Below are 14,012 nucleotides of genomic sequence, written 5' to 3'. Positions count from 1 at the left end.
TGGCATCTCTTACTGGCATATTTTGCTCTTTCGTGTATAACCCAGACTGGGTTTTCTTCTTTATTCAGCTGGTCATATGAAACTCTCTGAAGGCAACATTGACATAGGTTTGAGGGCGATGTGGCAGTGTAACAGGCATCAGTTTGAAGGAGTCTGAGGCCCTTGCTCATGGAATTTACTTCCACCTTTGAATCTGTTTAAGTTTGTTATTTTATGTATTATTTCCACTTGAATGGCAAGGTCATTGGATTGCACCTAGTCTGTAATGAGAAACTCAGGTCACTTGATATTATTATGCTTCTGGTTAGGCATTTAGTCTACCAACTTCTATTAGTAAGCCTGAAGCTTTTTCTCCAAAGATGAAACCTGGTTCCTAGAGGATGTAGATCCTCTACCCCCCCCCCCAAAAAAAAAAATCTGTAAGCTCCTAAACTAGGAACTTTATAAGGTAAAGTTTTCACAGTTACCCCCTTCTCCCAAACAACTGCTACGCTCAGATGTATTACATTTATCTCCAGAATCCAAAAAACCCTATCAAGTATCTTACTTCTTTTTGATTTTGATGATATGAACAGTGATAAGTAATTCATCATTCATTGTGGAAGGTAAATCTTAGTATGTATTGGACCATTGGTTCATATACTTAGTATGGTCTCATTTGGTAGTTTATTTCCTGTCTTCTGCCTTGCAGTATATCTTACTAAATTATCTGTATTTGCTTTCTACTCATCAGACCCAATTGGTAAAGTGTAAACATAGTGGGCTAGTGATTTTTTCTTTTTTATTTCATGTTGTTCAACATCTCTGTGGTAGGATAGTAGTTAGAACTCTGAGGCAAGGTTCAGAGTCAGAAATGAAGTGCATATGGTGTCCTTTGCAAATTTTTATTGGGAAAAAGACATTTTTCCACTAACCAAAGGGAAAAAAAAGTCAAAGGCAGTAGCAGTGGCTGAATTGGATCATGCTGGACCATGTTGTTTTGCTCCAGTAAAGACACTCAGTCTAAGATATCAGCTGCAATAGAAATAATATGATCTCTGTAGTCCAGATTTCTGTGAATCTAGTGAGAATTAAGTTATCTCAAATTGCATACCTTATGCAGTTTGTTCCAAATTTTATAACACATGAACTTGGAAATTGCTCATAAGTCAACCTGTGTTGTTAGCAAGATAATTAACAGCTGTTTGGTTCTTGCTCTTGAGAGGAATGGTGCATCTGTACTGGACTTAAGGGTGGTTTTAGGGATGAAGAAATAGCTCAAAGAGCTGGAGCTCGTGCTTTCATGCAGGAGGCCCAGTTTGATTTTTTGGTCCAGTGAGCACTGCCAGCAGTACTGTCAGAACTCTGCATGCAAGAGGCCTGTGTTTTCATCTCCAGAAGTACATGGTTCCCTGAGAACTGCCAGGAGTGAACCCCAGGCAGGACCTAGGTGTGGCTCCCAACACCAAAAAAACTCATGGGCTGTCGAACACGAGGCCGACCCAAGTTCAATTCCTGATATTCAGTAGGGTCCCCTGAGCTAGCTAAAGGAATGCTCCCAGAGCTGAGAGCCAGGATTAAGCCGTGAACATCACCAGGTGTGGCCCAAAAGCCAAAAAAAGGAAAGGGGCCAGATAGTACAGAGGGAGAGGGTAAGGTGTTTGCTTTCTTTGTGGAAGACCTGGTTTTGATCCCTGGCACCCCATATGGTCTTCCAAGTTCACCAGGAGTTACTCCTGAATGCAGAGCCTGGAGTAAGTCCTGAGTACCACTGAGTCCAAAAACAAACAAAAAAAAAGAAAAAAATGATTCAATCTCTCTAACCAAGGTACATAAATGTTTAATGGGAGAAATCCAAACTGTTGGGTTACCATGTTGAGTCTTCACAAACTGGCCTTTTAAATATAATTCCTGGTCCAGCTGGTTTCTTAGGATTTTGCCTGCCACCTGGTCCTATAGGGTAAACTGGAGAAGTAACAGATTACTCGGATTCAAAAGTCTCTGCTCAGGTTCTTTAATTTGGGTGAGCGGTGTGCAGTGCGGGGATAGATGGAAAATGATCGGGATTTGTAAAAGCCTTCTCGTTCAGTTTCTCTCTACTGTTTCTCTTCTGTGATGGTTCCTGGCACTGTCTCTATTTGCAGTTATAATATAAATAACAGTAATAACATGAACAATATTAGTCCCAATATAAAATTATATTTTACTCTCCTTGATTGAATACTTAGAACTACCGCCACATAGTTTCCCAAATTCCTGCCAATAATCTCAAAGACTTGCAATTATATTTGGATTGCAAGCTGTATCCTTCAGGAATCACAGTGAGGCTCAGGGGACCAAATGGGGTACCAGGTTGTCCGCATGCAAGGCAAGTGCCCTACTCATACTGCCTTTCCAGCCACTTGTACTTCAGAGACTTAAGTACATTCAGTAGAACCTATCCATACCACAGTTGGTAGAGTCGTCATCATCAATTCTTTTCAATTCAAGTGCAATTCATCAGCTACTTGGGCTTCCAAGGCTCTTACTGCAATTTCCACTCAAACACATCCACAGTGATAGTTTCGATTCATTGTGCCTCTGCTGCATGCCACCCATGGATTATTAGCATCCCGTTTTCTATTGACAGGGTACACTACCCCATCCCTAGGTTCCAGAGTTTGAACTCAGGGTGTTATGCATGGAAGGTAGGTGCTCTACCACTGAACCGTATCCCTGGTCCTAACTCTGCTTAGGGATCAAATCGGGTGAGTCAGATGCAAGGCAAGTCCTTAATGCCTGTATTATTTCTCTGGTCCCCAACACCATACTTTAACACAAAGATTTTACCAAAGTAATCCCTACATCCTCATGTTTGACCAGATCAATCCTCACATCTTGTCTTTGACCAAACCAATCCCCAGGTCCCGTGTTTCCCAAGCTTCTAGGACCTTCTTATTTTTGGTAGCACTTCTGTGTCAGGCCCAGATGGAGACAGAAGCAGTAATATGAATAAGGTAAAGTTAGTATTAAAGATTATTAAAACTAGTAATAAGAGATTAACTACTAAGGGGTAGGTAAAAAGAACTTCAGTAAAGAGAATTCTGGAACTTTCCAGAATATGTATATGAGTATATGAGTAGCTGGTATAAGGAATTTCCACCCATGTGTTCCTGACACAGTATACCAGAAAAGGGATACTTTAGAAAAAGATAAATAAATAAAATTGAGATTCAGACCTCTGAAAAAATTGTCATGCACTGGATTATGAAGTTCCTGAGATTCCAGGGTCTAGGCTGATGCCTACAAGTAATCCTTCTGGATACCAGTAAAACTCTAGAGAAGACCCTGGGTAGCGATGATGAAACTCACTAGCAAGCTGGCTAGGTGACAGACTTATGAGTGCAAATTCAACTATCTCACTAAAAGAGCATCACAGGGGCAAGGTGAGAAGAAAACATGCTGGAATAGGCACATTTTATTATTTATTGATGGAACCTGTACATACTATAGGTGCATACATAGATTCCATTCATTCTTGAATGAATTGAGTGGAGTTTAAGAAAGCATTAAGATGATGGTGTCTTTGTTATGTTTGATTCATTCAACTTGGTTAAAGAAAACCATAGTTTGACAGAGTCATCCAGTTGAAATGAATAAATTTGAAATTCTAAATGGTTGAGTTAAAGGATACCTTGCAGCATTTAATTTAAAGAGCATTGGCTTCCTGTCGGGACAAGAGTAGACCCTCACTCAACTGAAGATTTGGTATGTGTGTATGTAGTTAGCATACCCTGGATATAGTTAAGACCAGTGGCTGACAAAGAGTCCTCATATTTTCATTACATTTTTTCCAACTCAGATAGAAACTACTGCATCAGGTGATTACCATGTTAGATTTTTTTTTCTTTGCATTACCAGGGACTGGACACACATAATTTGTGCACTCCTCTATAGAGCTACATCCCTGGCCCAGTAATGGCCTTCTATTAGGCAGTACTAAATATGAGAGATTTTTTTTTTTTGTCTAGAATATTCTGACAGGCTAAGTTGGTTTTGCCTTCCTCACTATATGTTAATAATATGTGAGACTAAATATGGGGGGGGGATGTACCTCAATTTATGTATTAATTAAGAGGACTGTAGTTAAAAGAAGAGAGGGAGGGAGAGAGAACGCTTTTTTCCCTGTACTTCCCTAATATTAGTTTCATTTCCATATAATTTCAATATTATACAATATACACCTTACTAAATTACTACATCTGGTATTCCCACTTTTCATAGATAACTATGTTTTAGCACAAATACAGTGACACTGAACTTTAAATTGAACTTCTTGACTGGATGTTGGGGAGCAGTTTGAGAGATTTAGGGTAAAGTCTGGAAGAATGATAGAATATAGTGCCCTTCATAGGGATGTAAGCTTATAGACTTTAAGGGATCTAGGCATCGGATACTTATATAATCCTTCCATGATATAAATGAAAGTTTGAGGTTCACAAATCAATGTGAATATTGAGGCTAACTTTAGTCAAATGAGGGGCTGGAGCTATGGCACAGCGGGTAGGGCGTTTGCTTTGCACGAGGCCGACCCGGGTTCGATCCCCGGCATCCCATATGGTCCCCCAAGCACCGCCAGGAGTAATTCCTGAGTGCAAAGCCAGGAGTAACCCCTGAGCATCGCTGGGTGTGACCCCCCCAAAAAAAAAGCAAAAAAAAAAATTAAGAAAAAAAAATAACTTTAGTCAAATGAATTAGCTAAAGTCTCTGCAAAGAGCTGGAGCTAGTACCTGAATCTTCTGTCCTAATCTGGGCTCTTTTAAAAATATATATATTTTACTTTTCCAAATAAATAGTAATATTCTCTGGAGGAAGAGTGACTTTAAAATTCTCAAGTTGTTCAGTATCAGGACAACTTTCATGCTTAAAAATTTAGAAACTGAACCCTTAGAGATAATTACAGCCAGTATGGAGTTTGCCTTGCACATGCAGACCTGGGTTCAATCCCCGATACCACCTGTGTCCCCTGAGCACATCCAGGTGTGGCCCAAAAACAAACTGTTGGCCTAATGAATATATTCACTCTTAGGGCATCATATTTTGAAATTTATAAAATTGCATATGTTAAATATGTTTAACTTACAATTTTATCTCATCTTTCCTTTATTATTACTTGTAGTGGTTGCACACTAGCTGTAGTGTCACAGATATTGCGCCATTAATTGCAGTTCTTGCATGCACTCACCTGGAATAGCACTTCAGTTAAGGCACATCAGTGATGGTTGTGTTGCTCACTGGGAGCTGCCGTGTTGCTCACTATGTGCTTGACAGAGGAGTCATTTTCTGGTTGTAGTGTTTGCTCATCTTTCAGTGTGATCACTCTATGTGTTGGGGGTGGGAGTGGAGGGCTCAGACACATCTGCCTATACTGCAGCCAGAAATCACTTGCAGAACCTGGATATTACAAATTGCAGAGCCGCCAGGCTTAACATTAGCACAGTTGCCAGGATTGTATTTGGCACCTGTGGAACACAAGGGCTTTGAACTCATGACACGTGCTCTAAGCCTTTGCACTATTGCCCTCGTTGCATATATTTATAACTTAATTTATGTTCATTATTTCTTAATAAAACTATTTACAAAATTATTAACTACCTAAAGCTCTTTGATATGGGTACATATGGGTTATAGCTATCAATGTTCATCAAATTCAACTAAAACTGAAAGACTTTCAGGAGTCTAAAGTGATAGTATAGTGGGTAGGGTATTTGTCTTGCACAAGGCTGAGCCAGGTTAGATCACTGGCACCCCATATGGTTCCCTGAGCCTGCCAGGAGTGATTCTTGAGGGCAGAGACAGAAGTAAGCACTGAGCACTGCCAGGTGTAGCCCCCAAAAATTAAAAACAAAAAATAAAAAATCTGAAAGACAAAAATACTTTGGGCCAGAGAGAAAATGCAGCAGAAAGATAAGGGGCTTGCTTTGAATGCGGATTGTGGAGCACATCCCTAGCATATGTAAGACCCTTTGATCCTTAGAACCTCATGACGCTCATCACAATTAATTGTAGTAGTTATTAATTTTAAACAATAATAAAGAATGAAAGAAAGAAATAGAAGCTACTCCCTATATTTTCTGCTGTTTTAGAACCAAGGTATGTATCTAGGGTTGTTTCTGTTGTGTTACATAACTTGTGTCTTATTTGAGGCTTTTTTTTTTAACTGCAATTAACTCTCTTGAGTATGCAATTAATAGAAAAAATTGTTCTGTCCACTGTTGTTCCTCCATGGAATTTGCTTGCTTTTGCTGTGGAGTTCTAAGAAGGAAAAACTAGGTCAGTAGCATTGAATCAGGATGTGGGAATGAGCCCCCGTCAAAGATGCTCATTAATGCTGTTGGCTGGAGGCGGCTATTCTGATTTCACCCTAGGGATTATGTTTCCCAATACCACCTTTTGGGGGATGCTAGAATGATCCAGGGAGGACACTGATTTTTCTTTTTCTAAAACAGAACATTACGTCAAAACCTTTCTGTGTTCCATACTGTGCTTGTAGCTCCTCTGTGTAGAGTATAAACAATGCCTTCTTCATTCTGTTCTTAAAATAGGAGATGTACTACTCCAGCATGTATGGAGAAAATATATTCACTTCTCTAATAAAAACTATGGCTTTTTACCAAAGGATGAAAAATATAAACAATCACTCAGTCTTTTAATATTTTATAAATTATAGACTATTCTAAGGAAGAGATACGAATGGCCAAAAGGCACATGAAAAAATGCTCTGTATCACTAATCATCAGGGAGATGCAGATTAAAACAACCATGAGATACCACCTCACATCACAGAGAATGGCACACATCCAAAAGAACAAAAGCAACCGCTTTTGGAGAGGATGTGGGGAGAAAGGGACCTTTCTACACTGCTGGTGGGAATGCCGACTGGTTCAGCCCTTTTGGAAAACAATATGGACGCTTCTCAAAAAATTAGAAATTGAGCTTCCCTTTGATCCAGCATTACCACTTCTGGGAATATATCCCGGAGAAACAAAAAAGTATAGTCGAAATGACATCTGCACTTATATGTTCATCGCAGCACTGTTTACAATAGCCAGAATCTGGAAAAAACCCAAGTGCTCGAGAACAGATGACTGATTAAAGAAACTTTGGTACATCTATACAGTGGAATACTATGCAGCTGTTAGAAAAGATGAAGTCATGAACTTTGCATATAAGTGGATCAACATGGAAAGTATCACGATAAGTAAAAAGAATCAGAAAGAGAGGGACAGACATAGAAAGATTGCACTCATCTGTGGAATATAAAATAACAGAGTAGGAGACTAAGACCCAAGAATAGTAGTATATAATACAAGGAGGTTGGCTCCATGGCTTGGAAGCTGGCCTCACATGCTGGGGGAAAGGCAGCCCGGATAGAGAAGGGAACACCAAGTAAAATGTGGTTGGGGATCCCGAGCGGGAACAGAAATTTGTGCTGAAAGTAGACTAGAGACTGAACACGATGGCCACTCAATACCTCTATCGTAAACCACAACACCCAAAAGGATAGAGAGAACAAAATGGAATGCCCTTCCACAGAGGCGGTGTGGGGGGAGGGGACGGGATTGGAGGGTGGGAGGGATACTGGGTTCATTGGTGGAGAATGGACACTGGTGGAGGGATGGGTTCTCGAACATTGTATGAGGGAAACACAAGCACTAAGATGGGTAAATTTGTAAATTAAAAAATAAATAAATAAATTTAATTAAAAATTTTAGAAATTATAGACTATTATATAAGTTCTATGGTTCCTAGTTACTTTCATAATAAATATAAATAATTCTTGAAAAAGTTGTGTGTATTGGGGCCAGAGAGCTAGTACAGCTGGTAAGGGTACTTGCCTTGAATGTGGAGGAACCAGATTCAAGTTCCTGTACTATATATAGGGTCTTTAAGCACTGAGAGAAGTGATCCCTGAGCACAGAGCCCAGGAGTAAACCCCTAGTACAGCGGGGTGTCACCCCCCAAAAAAACAGCACAAAGATTGATGTAGAGTATGAATCATGTAACACAAAGTAATGAGTTAGGATTTTTTTTTGGGGGGGGGTTGCTGTTTGGGGCCATACCCAGTGATGCTCAAGGGTTACTCCTGGCTCTGTACTCAGGAATTACTCCTGGTGGTGCTTAGGGGACCATATGGAATGCCAGAAATCAAACCCAGGCTGGCAATGTGCAAGGCAAGCACCCTACCCACTGTATAATCACTCCGGCGTGACCATGTAGCTATTTTGATGGCAGTTTATTTGTTGAGTGCTCTTCTGTGCCATGCAGTGAGCTAGGAATTAAGAAGAAATACAGTAATAAAGTCACAGTCTTTATTCTTCAAAGAAAGTGAATTGATGAGGTAAAATTAATATGTAAATAATAAACATTTAAGTGATAAACATAAAATACTCAAAAGATTTTAAACTTTTTGGGTCACACCCAGCGATGCACAGGGGTTACTCCTGGCTCTGCACTCAGGAATCACCCCTGGCGTTGCTCAGGGGACCATATGGAATGCTGGGAATCGAACCCGAGTCAGCCACGTGCAAGGCAAGAGCCCTACCCACTGTGCTGTTTGCTCCAGCCCCTTAAAACATATTTAAGGGACTGGAGAGATAGCTCAAAGGACTGGAGCATGTTTTGTGTGAGCCCTAGCACCTCATGGCTCTCCAGCACCGCCGGGAGTAACCCCAAAACACTAGACCGTGAATGTAGCCCAAAAAAGAAAAACCATATGGGAGTAGCCACTGTGGCCACACTTGGTGGCTCAAGGAGTCTTCCTGGTTCTTTAACCCCTGGCAGAGCTCAGGGAACCATAACTGGTGCTTGAGATTGCAGCTGGAGTAAGTAGGAAGCAAGGCAAATTCCTTCATTCGTACTATCTCTTCCACCCCAACAGACATTTTTTTCCTGTTTTGTTGTTGTTGTTTGTTTGTTTTGGGGCCATACCCAGTGGTTCTCAGGGGGTTTTCCTGAATCTCCAAGCTCAGGGGTCATTCCTGGCCATGCTTGGTAGACCGTATGCGGTGTTTGAGATCGAACTGGTTTCTTTAAAGGGGTGCTGTTTCAAAGGTTTTTTTTTTTTTGAATAAAGATCTGGTCAAAGAGGCAATGGGAAAGGGGATGAATTTGTACCTCAGTTTATCTGCTCTTGTTAAAATTAAAGAAAATCAACAAACTACTTTCCATAGTAGTTTTACATTCTCACCAGGCTTCCAGTTCTCTACATCTCATAAACTCTTAGTATAGTTTGTCTTTCTAGCATAGCCATTTTAGTGGTTATGTACTATTTCATAATGTTTTTAATTTGTATTTTTCTAAAGCATAATGATTAGTTTTTCTCAGATATATTACCTATTTGTATCTTTTCTTTGGTGAAAAATGTCCCTTCATAAACAAATTTTAATCATCATTAAAAAAATAGTACAGTAGGTAGGGAGTTTGCCATGCATGTGGTTGATGTAAGCTCTATCCCTAGCACCCCCAAATGGTCCCCTGAGCACAGAGCCAGAAATTTGGTTAGTCCCAAATACTGTTGGGTACTAACCAAAAATATAAAAGTAAAGTTAATATTAAAATTAAAATATTCCTTCTCATCCAGTGTTGATGATCTGTTGTAAAGGCTGGGGTCACGCACCTGTCTGTGGTATGTGCATATGTTTTCATCTGCAATTCTCATCGGGGATTATTTTGGAGTTGCATTTGAATTATACCCTTTAGTTGTGCTGCATGCACACATCTGGTTGTGGTATTGTTGGAGAAGATTACTTGCAGCAACAGGGACCACAGAGAGCAGAGCTGTCAGGGTTGCACCTAACACCTGTGGTCACACTGGGATTTGAACTCATGCCATATGCTTGCCAGGAAGGCATTCTGAGCCACTGAGCAATTTTCCCAGCCTCTATTTGCCCCTTATTAGGAAAAAAAGATAGAATTTTGTTTTTTTTTCTTCCTTGCTCACTAGACCCTGTTCCTTTGTTATGGTGATATTTAGGGTTCAAACTCAGGACCTCATTCCTGTTAGGCATACCACTGAACCACATCCTTAGGCCCATAAAAGCTTCCCACCCCCCTTCTTGATTTGAATAGTTTATTCAAACTATTGTGTTGTAAGAGATATTTAAATCTGTCTGTAAGAAGGTTCCTTGTTTTTGTTTTTGTTTTCGGGCCACACCTAGTGGGGATTGAATTTGAGTGTAAGGCAAGCACCCTACCTACTGTACTATCACTCTGGCCCCTTTTCTTCTTCAGTTTGCAGTTACAGACTCAAGTCAGTAACTTCTTTTTTTTTTTTTTTGCTTTTTGGGTCACACCCAGCGATGCTCAGGGGTTACTCCTGGCTTTGCACTCAGGAATTACTCCTGGCAGTGCTTGGGGGACCATATGGGATGCCGGGGATCGAACCCAGGTCGGCCGCGTGCGAGGCAAACGCCCTACCCGCTGTGCTATCGCTCCGGCCCCAGTAACTTCTTTATTTATTTGCTTAACGGTGTCTTTGAAAAGAAAAAGTTAAAATTTTTTATATGCCACATATATTATTTTTTAAATTATGTATCTGGTTTTGATGACATGTCTAAAAAAATTTGCCTGATCTTTGATAAGGCTGTGCTTTCTTCTATAATATTTAATTGTATATGTAGTTCTTTTATTTTTTTTGGAGTTGATTTTAATGTGCGAAGTCAGTTAAGTGTCTACTTTCTATACCATTGTTGAAATCTATTCTGTTCCATTATCTAATATGTGGTTTATGTGAGATAGTGTCTTAGTTATGGTACATTTACAGTAAAGTTTAAAATCAGGTAACAATCTTTTTCTTTAAAATTATTTTATCTATTTGTTTTTTGCATTTTTATGTAAATTATGGTATGAAATTGTCAATCTTTTTAAAAATTTTGTTGCCAAAAAGTTAGGGGGAGTGGAGAGAGATAATACAGCGGACATGGCACTTGCATTGCATGCATTGACCCAGCTTCAACCCCTGACATCTCATATGGTTCCCTGAACCATGTCAGGAGTGATCCCTGAGTGCAGAACTGAGGGTAAGCCCCAAGCACTGTGGAGTTTAGCCCCAAAACAGACAAATAACTTTGGGGGGGCCACACCCAACTGTGCTCCTGGCTCTGTGCTCAGGAATGACATTGGTGGGGTTCCAGGGATTGAACCCATATTGCCATGTGTCAGGCCTTTCCTCCTATCTCTCAACCTGATCAGTGAGTGTCTCTGTCCATCCCATCCATCCTTCCATCTTCCCTCTCTCCCTCCCTCATACTCACTCACTCTCCATACTCTTCACCCTGCAAGGCTGAGGTGTGTACCTGCCCCCAGGTCACACACTGACTTGCAGAGCTCACATACACTTCGTGTTGATGCCTCCAAAACATATCTTGATAGTTGTGTTAGAATTGTATTTGATGCATGTGGGGAAGTGATAGATAATAAAATCTCAGCTTCTGGGGCTGGAGCAATAGCACAGTGGGTAAGGCGTTTGCCTTTTCACACAGTCGACCCGGGTTCAGTTCCCAGCATCCCATATGGTCCCCTGAGCACTGCAAGGGGTAATTCCTGAGTGCAGAGCCAGGAGTAACCCCTGTGCATCGCCGGGTGTGACCCAAAAAGGAAAAAGCCAAAAAAAGTCTCAGCTTAAGGAGATTTACCTTGAGCCATCACTAGACCTTTCCTTTGTTGGAACTGAACAGTCTTCTCTCGATTTGCTTAGATCTGGCTTTGCTGAAATTCATTTATCTTGAATGTTTTTGACGAATCTATCCAATTTCATACTATTTTAAACTACAATTTTTATACTATTCTTTTGTGAAAAATATCTTTCATGTGTTGGAGCTGGAGCGATAGCACAGCGGGTAGGGCGTTTGCCTTGCGTGTGCCCGACCCGGGTTTGATCCCTGGCATCCCATATGGTCCCTTAAGCACAGCCAGGAGTAATTCCTGAGTGCAGAGGCAGGAGTAACCCTGAGCATTGCTGGGTGTGACTCAAAAAGCAAAAAAAAAAAAAAATCTTTCATGTGTTTTTAACCAGACCTTCTCCTACAGTACCCATATAAACTAATACTTCTGTACTTTTATTTCTCCTTTCGTAAAATGTTTTTTAAGTTACTGAAGGTGCTACCTTGGTATAATTGTATTGAATTGACTAGCTCTAATACTGTGTAGAACTGTTACTCTAATCTAATGGAGAAGAAAGCAATGTTACCTTGTGTAACTTTGATCACATGTTTCTATTTTAAGGGTTTCCAGCTGAATTCTTGGGAGAGAAAATGGCCTATCAGGGCTATCAGAACAACCAGAGCTGGCCTGAAAATACAAATTTTGGCTTTGAATCTGAGCAAGTGGTGAATCCTGTTGAAACTGGTAAGTGTAGATTCGCTTATAATTCCTGAATGTGAACTGTTACATAAAACTGAAAAGCCACAACTACCATTTAGGTAAAACATTGAATCTAAATATAGCTTGTAAATATAGCTTATTGCCGAGGTATAATTATTTTCCTGAACATTTATTTGACTTTTTTTTTTTTTTTTTTGCTTTTTGGGTCACACCCAGCGATGCTCAGGGGTTACTCCTGGCTCTGCACTCAGGAATTACTCCTGGCGGTGCTTGGGGGACCATATGGGATGCCGGGGATCGAACCCGGGTCGGCCGTGTGCAAGGCAAACGCCCTACCCGCTGTGCTATCGCTCCGGCCCCTTATTTGACTTTTTTCTCTCAGTAGAACTCTTTTGAGGCACATGCACCCTTCTAATTCTCTCCCATTCAAAAATTATTTTGAGCGTATTAACTAAAACTCGTAGAATTTGAAGACTAATAATTAGTAGTATCTTAATTCTAATGAAAAGACTTACTGTAATAACAATAGTACTATTCATTGCATCCTTATTTTACAGCCATAGTGTGAGAACCTTTATATGCCTATTGTGTTCTTGCCTAACTCTGCCAAGTATGTACTATTTTTACTTGATAGAAGGAAAAACTCATAATTGATAACTTAGTTATCATTTAGTTATAATTTTTAATTACATCATTTAACTTAATTATCATTTGCACTAATGCAAACTGATTTAGAGCTGGGAAGCAGAATGTTCCTAGGGCTGGAAGTGGTGGGAGGAATGAATTGTAGGAGGCCCTCATAACAGTGTGAGCCAAGAGTAATTCCTGAGTCAAGAGTAAACCCTGATCATTGCTGGGTGGAGCCCCAAAAGAAAACAGAAACAACAAGAGAAATCCTATTCTTTTTAGATAATGCCTTCTGAGGAGTGGTCAGGTGGATAAGGAGTTACCCACCTGATCCTGTGCAATCACTATCTACTTTTTTTTTTTCTTTCTGTGAGGAGAGGGGAAAGGGCTTTTGGACCACACAGCTCAGGGATTACTCCTGGCTCTATGCTCAGAAATTACTCCTGGCGGTATTTCGGGGACTATATGAGATGCTAGGAATCAAACTTGGGTCAGCAAGGCAAACACCCTATACACTGTATTATCACTCTGGCTCACCATTTGTTTTTTTTTCTCTGTGAATTTACTTATTTTGTGGTTTCATGTGTATATAATCAGATAGCACATAGTCTTGTAACTGGATTTGTGACATGAATAAGTATTTCATTCTTTCAGAAAGATACATAATATTCATTGTTGGATTACCACATTTTGTTTAGCTGCTCATTGGTTGTTTTCTCTTTTCACTATTATGAATAATGATGTTTTAAACATCAGTTGTTGAATAGGCATGTTTATTGTACTGAGATGACAATTATTGCCCCTCTGGCCAAAGAAAAGATGAGAATCATTGAGTCAAATCGGCCAACCTGATTTGCAAAACAACTCTATCGTTTCACATTTTTGCCAGTATGAGGTTTACAGTTCCTCCACTACATTGATAGTTCTTGTTTTGCTTTTCCTCTTATTTTCAATTATAGCCAAAACAATAGGTGTCTCATTCTGACTTTATTTTTTTTTGTTTTTTGTTTTTTTGCTTTTTGGGTCACACCCGGCGATGCACA

General features: G+C 40.1%; 1 protein-coding gene across 1 annotated transcript in view; it reads left to right on the top strand.

The window, feature by feature from the left end:
• The window catches only part of MAP4 (microtubule associated protein 4), a 172,719-nt gene that overhangs the window by 102,022 nt on the left and 56,685 nt on the right, over nucleotides 1–14,012 (top strand). Inside the window, 1 exon segment of the mRNA XM_055135293.1 lies at nucleotides 12,244–12,366. Coding sequence (XP_054991268.1) covers nucleotides 12,244–12,366 — 123 coding nt within the window.

Source organism: Sorex araneus, chromosome 4 (assembly GCF_027595985.1).
Source record: "Sorex araneus isolate mSorAra2 chromosome 4, mSorAra2.pri, whole genome shotgun sequence".
NCBI classification, from domain to species: Eukaryota; Metazoa; Chordata; class Mammalia; order Eulipotyphla; family Soricidae; genus Sorex; species Sorex araneus.
The sequence above is the reverse complement of the archived record's forward strand: the minus strand, read 5'-3'. Positions and strand labels throughout refer to the sequence as shown.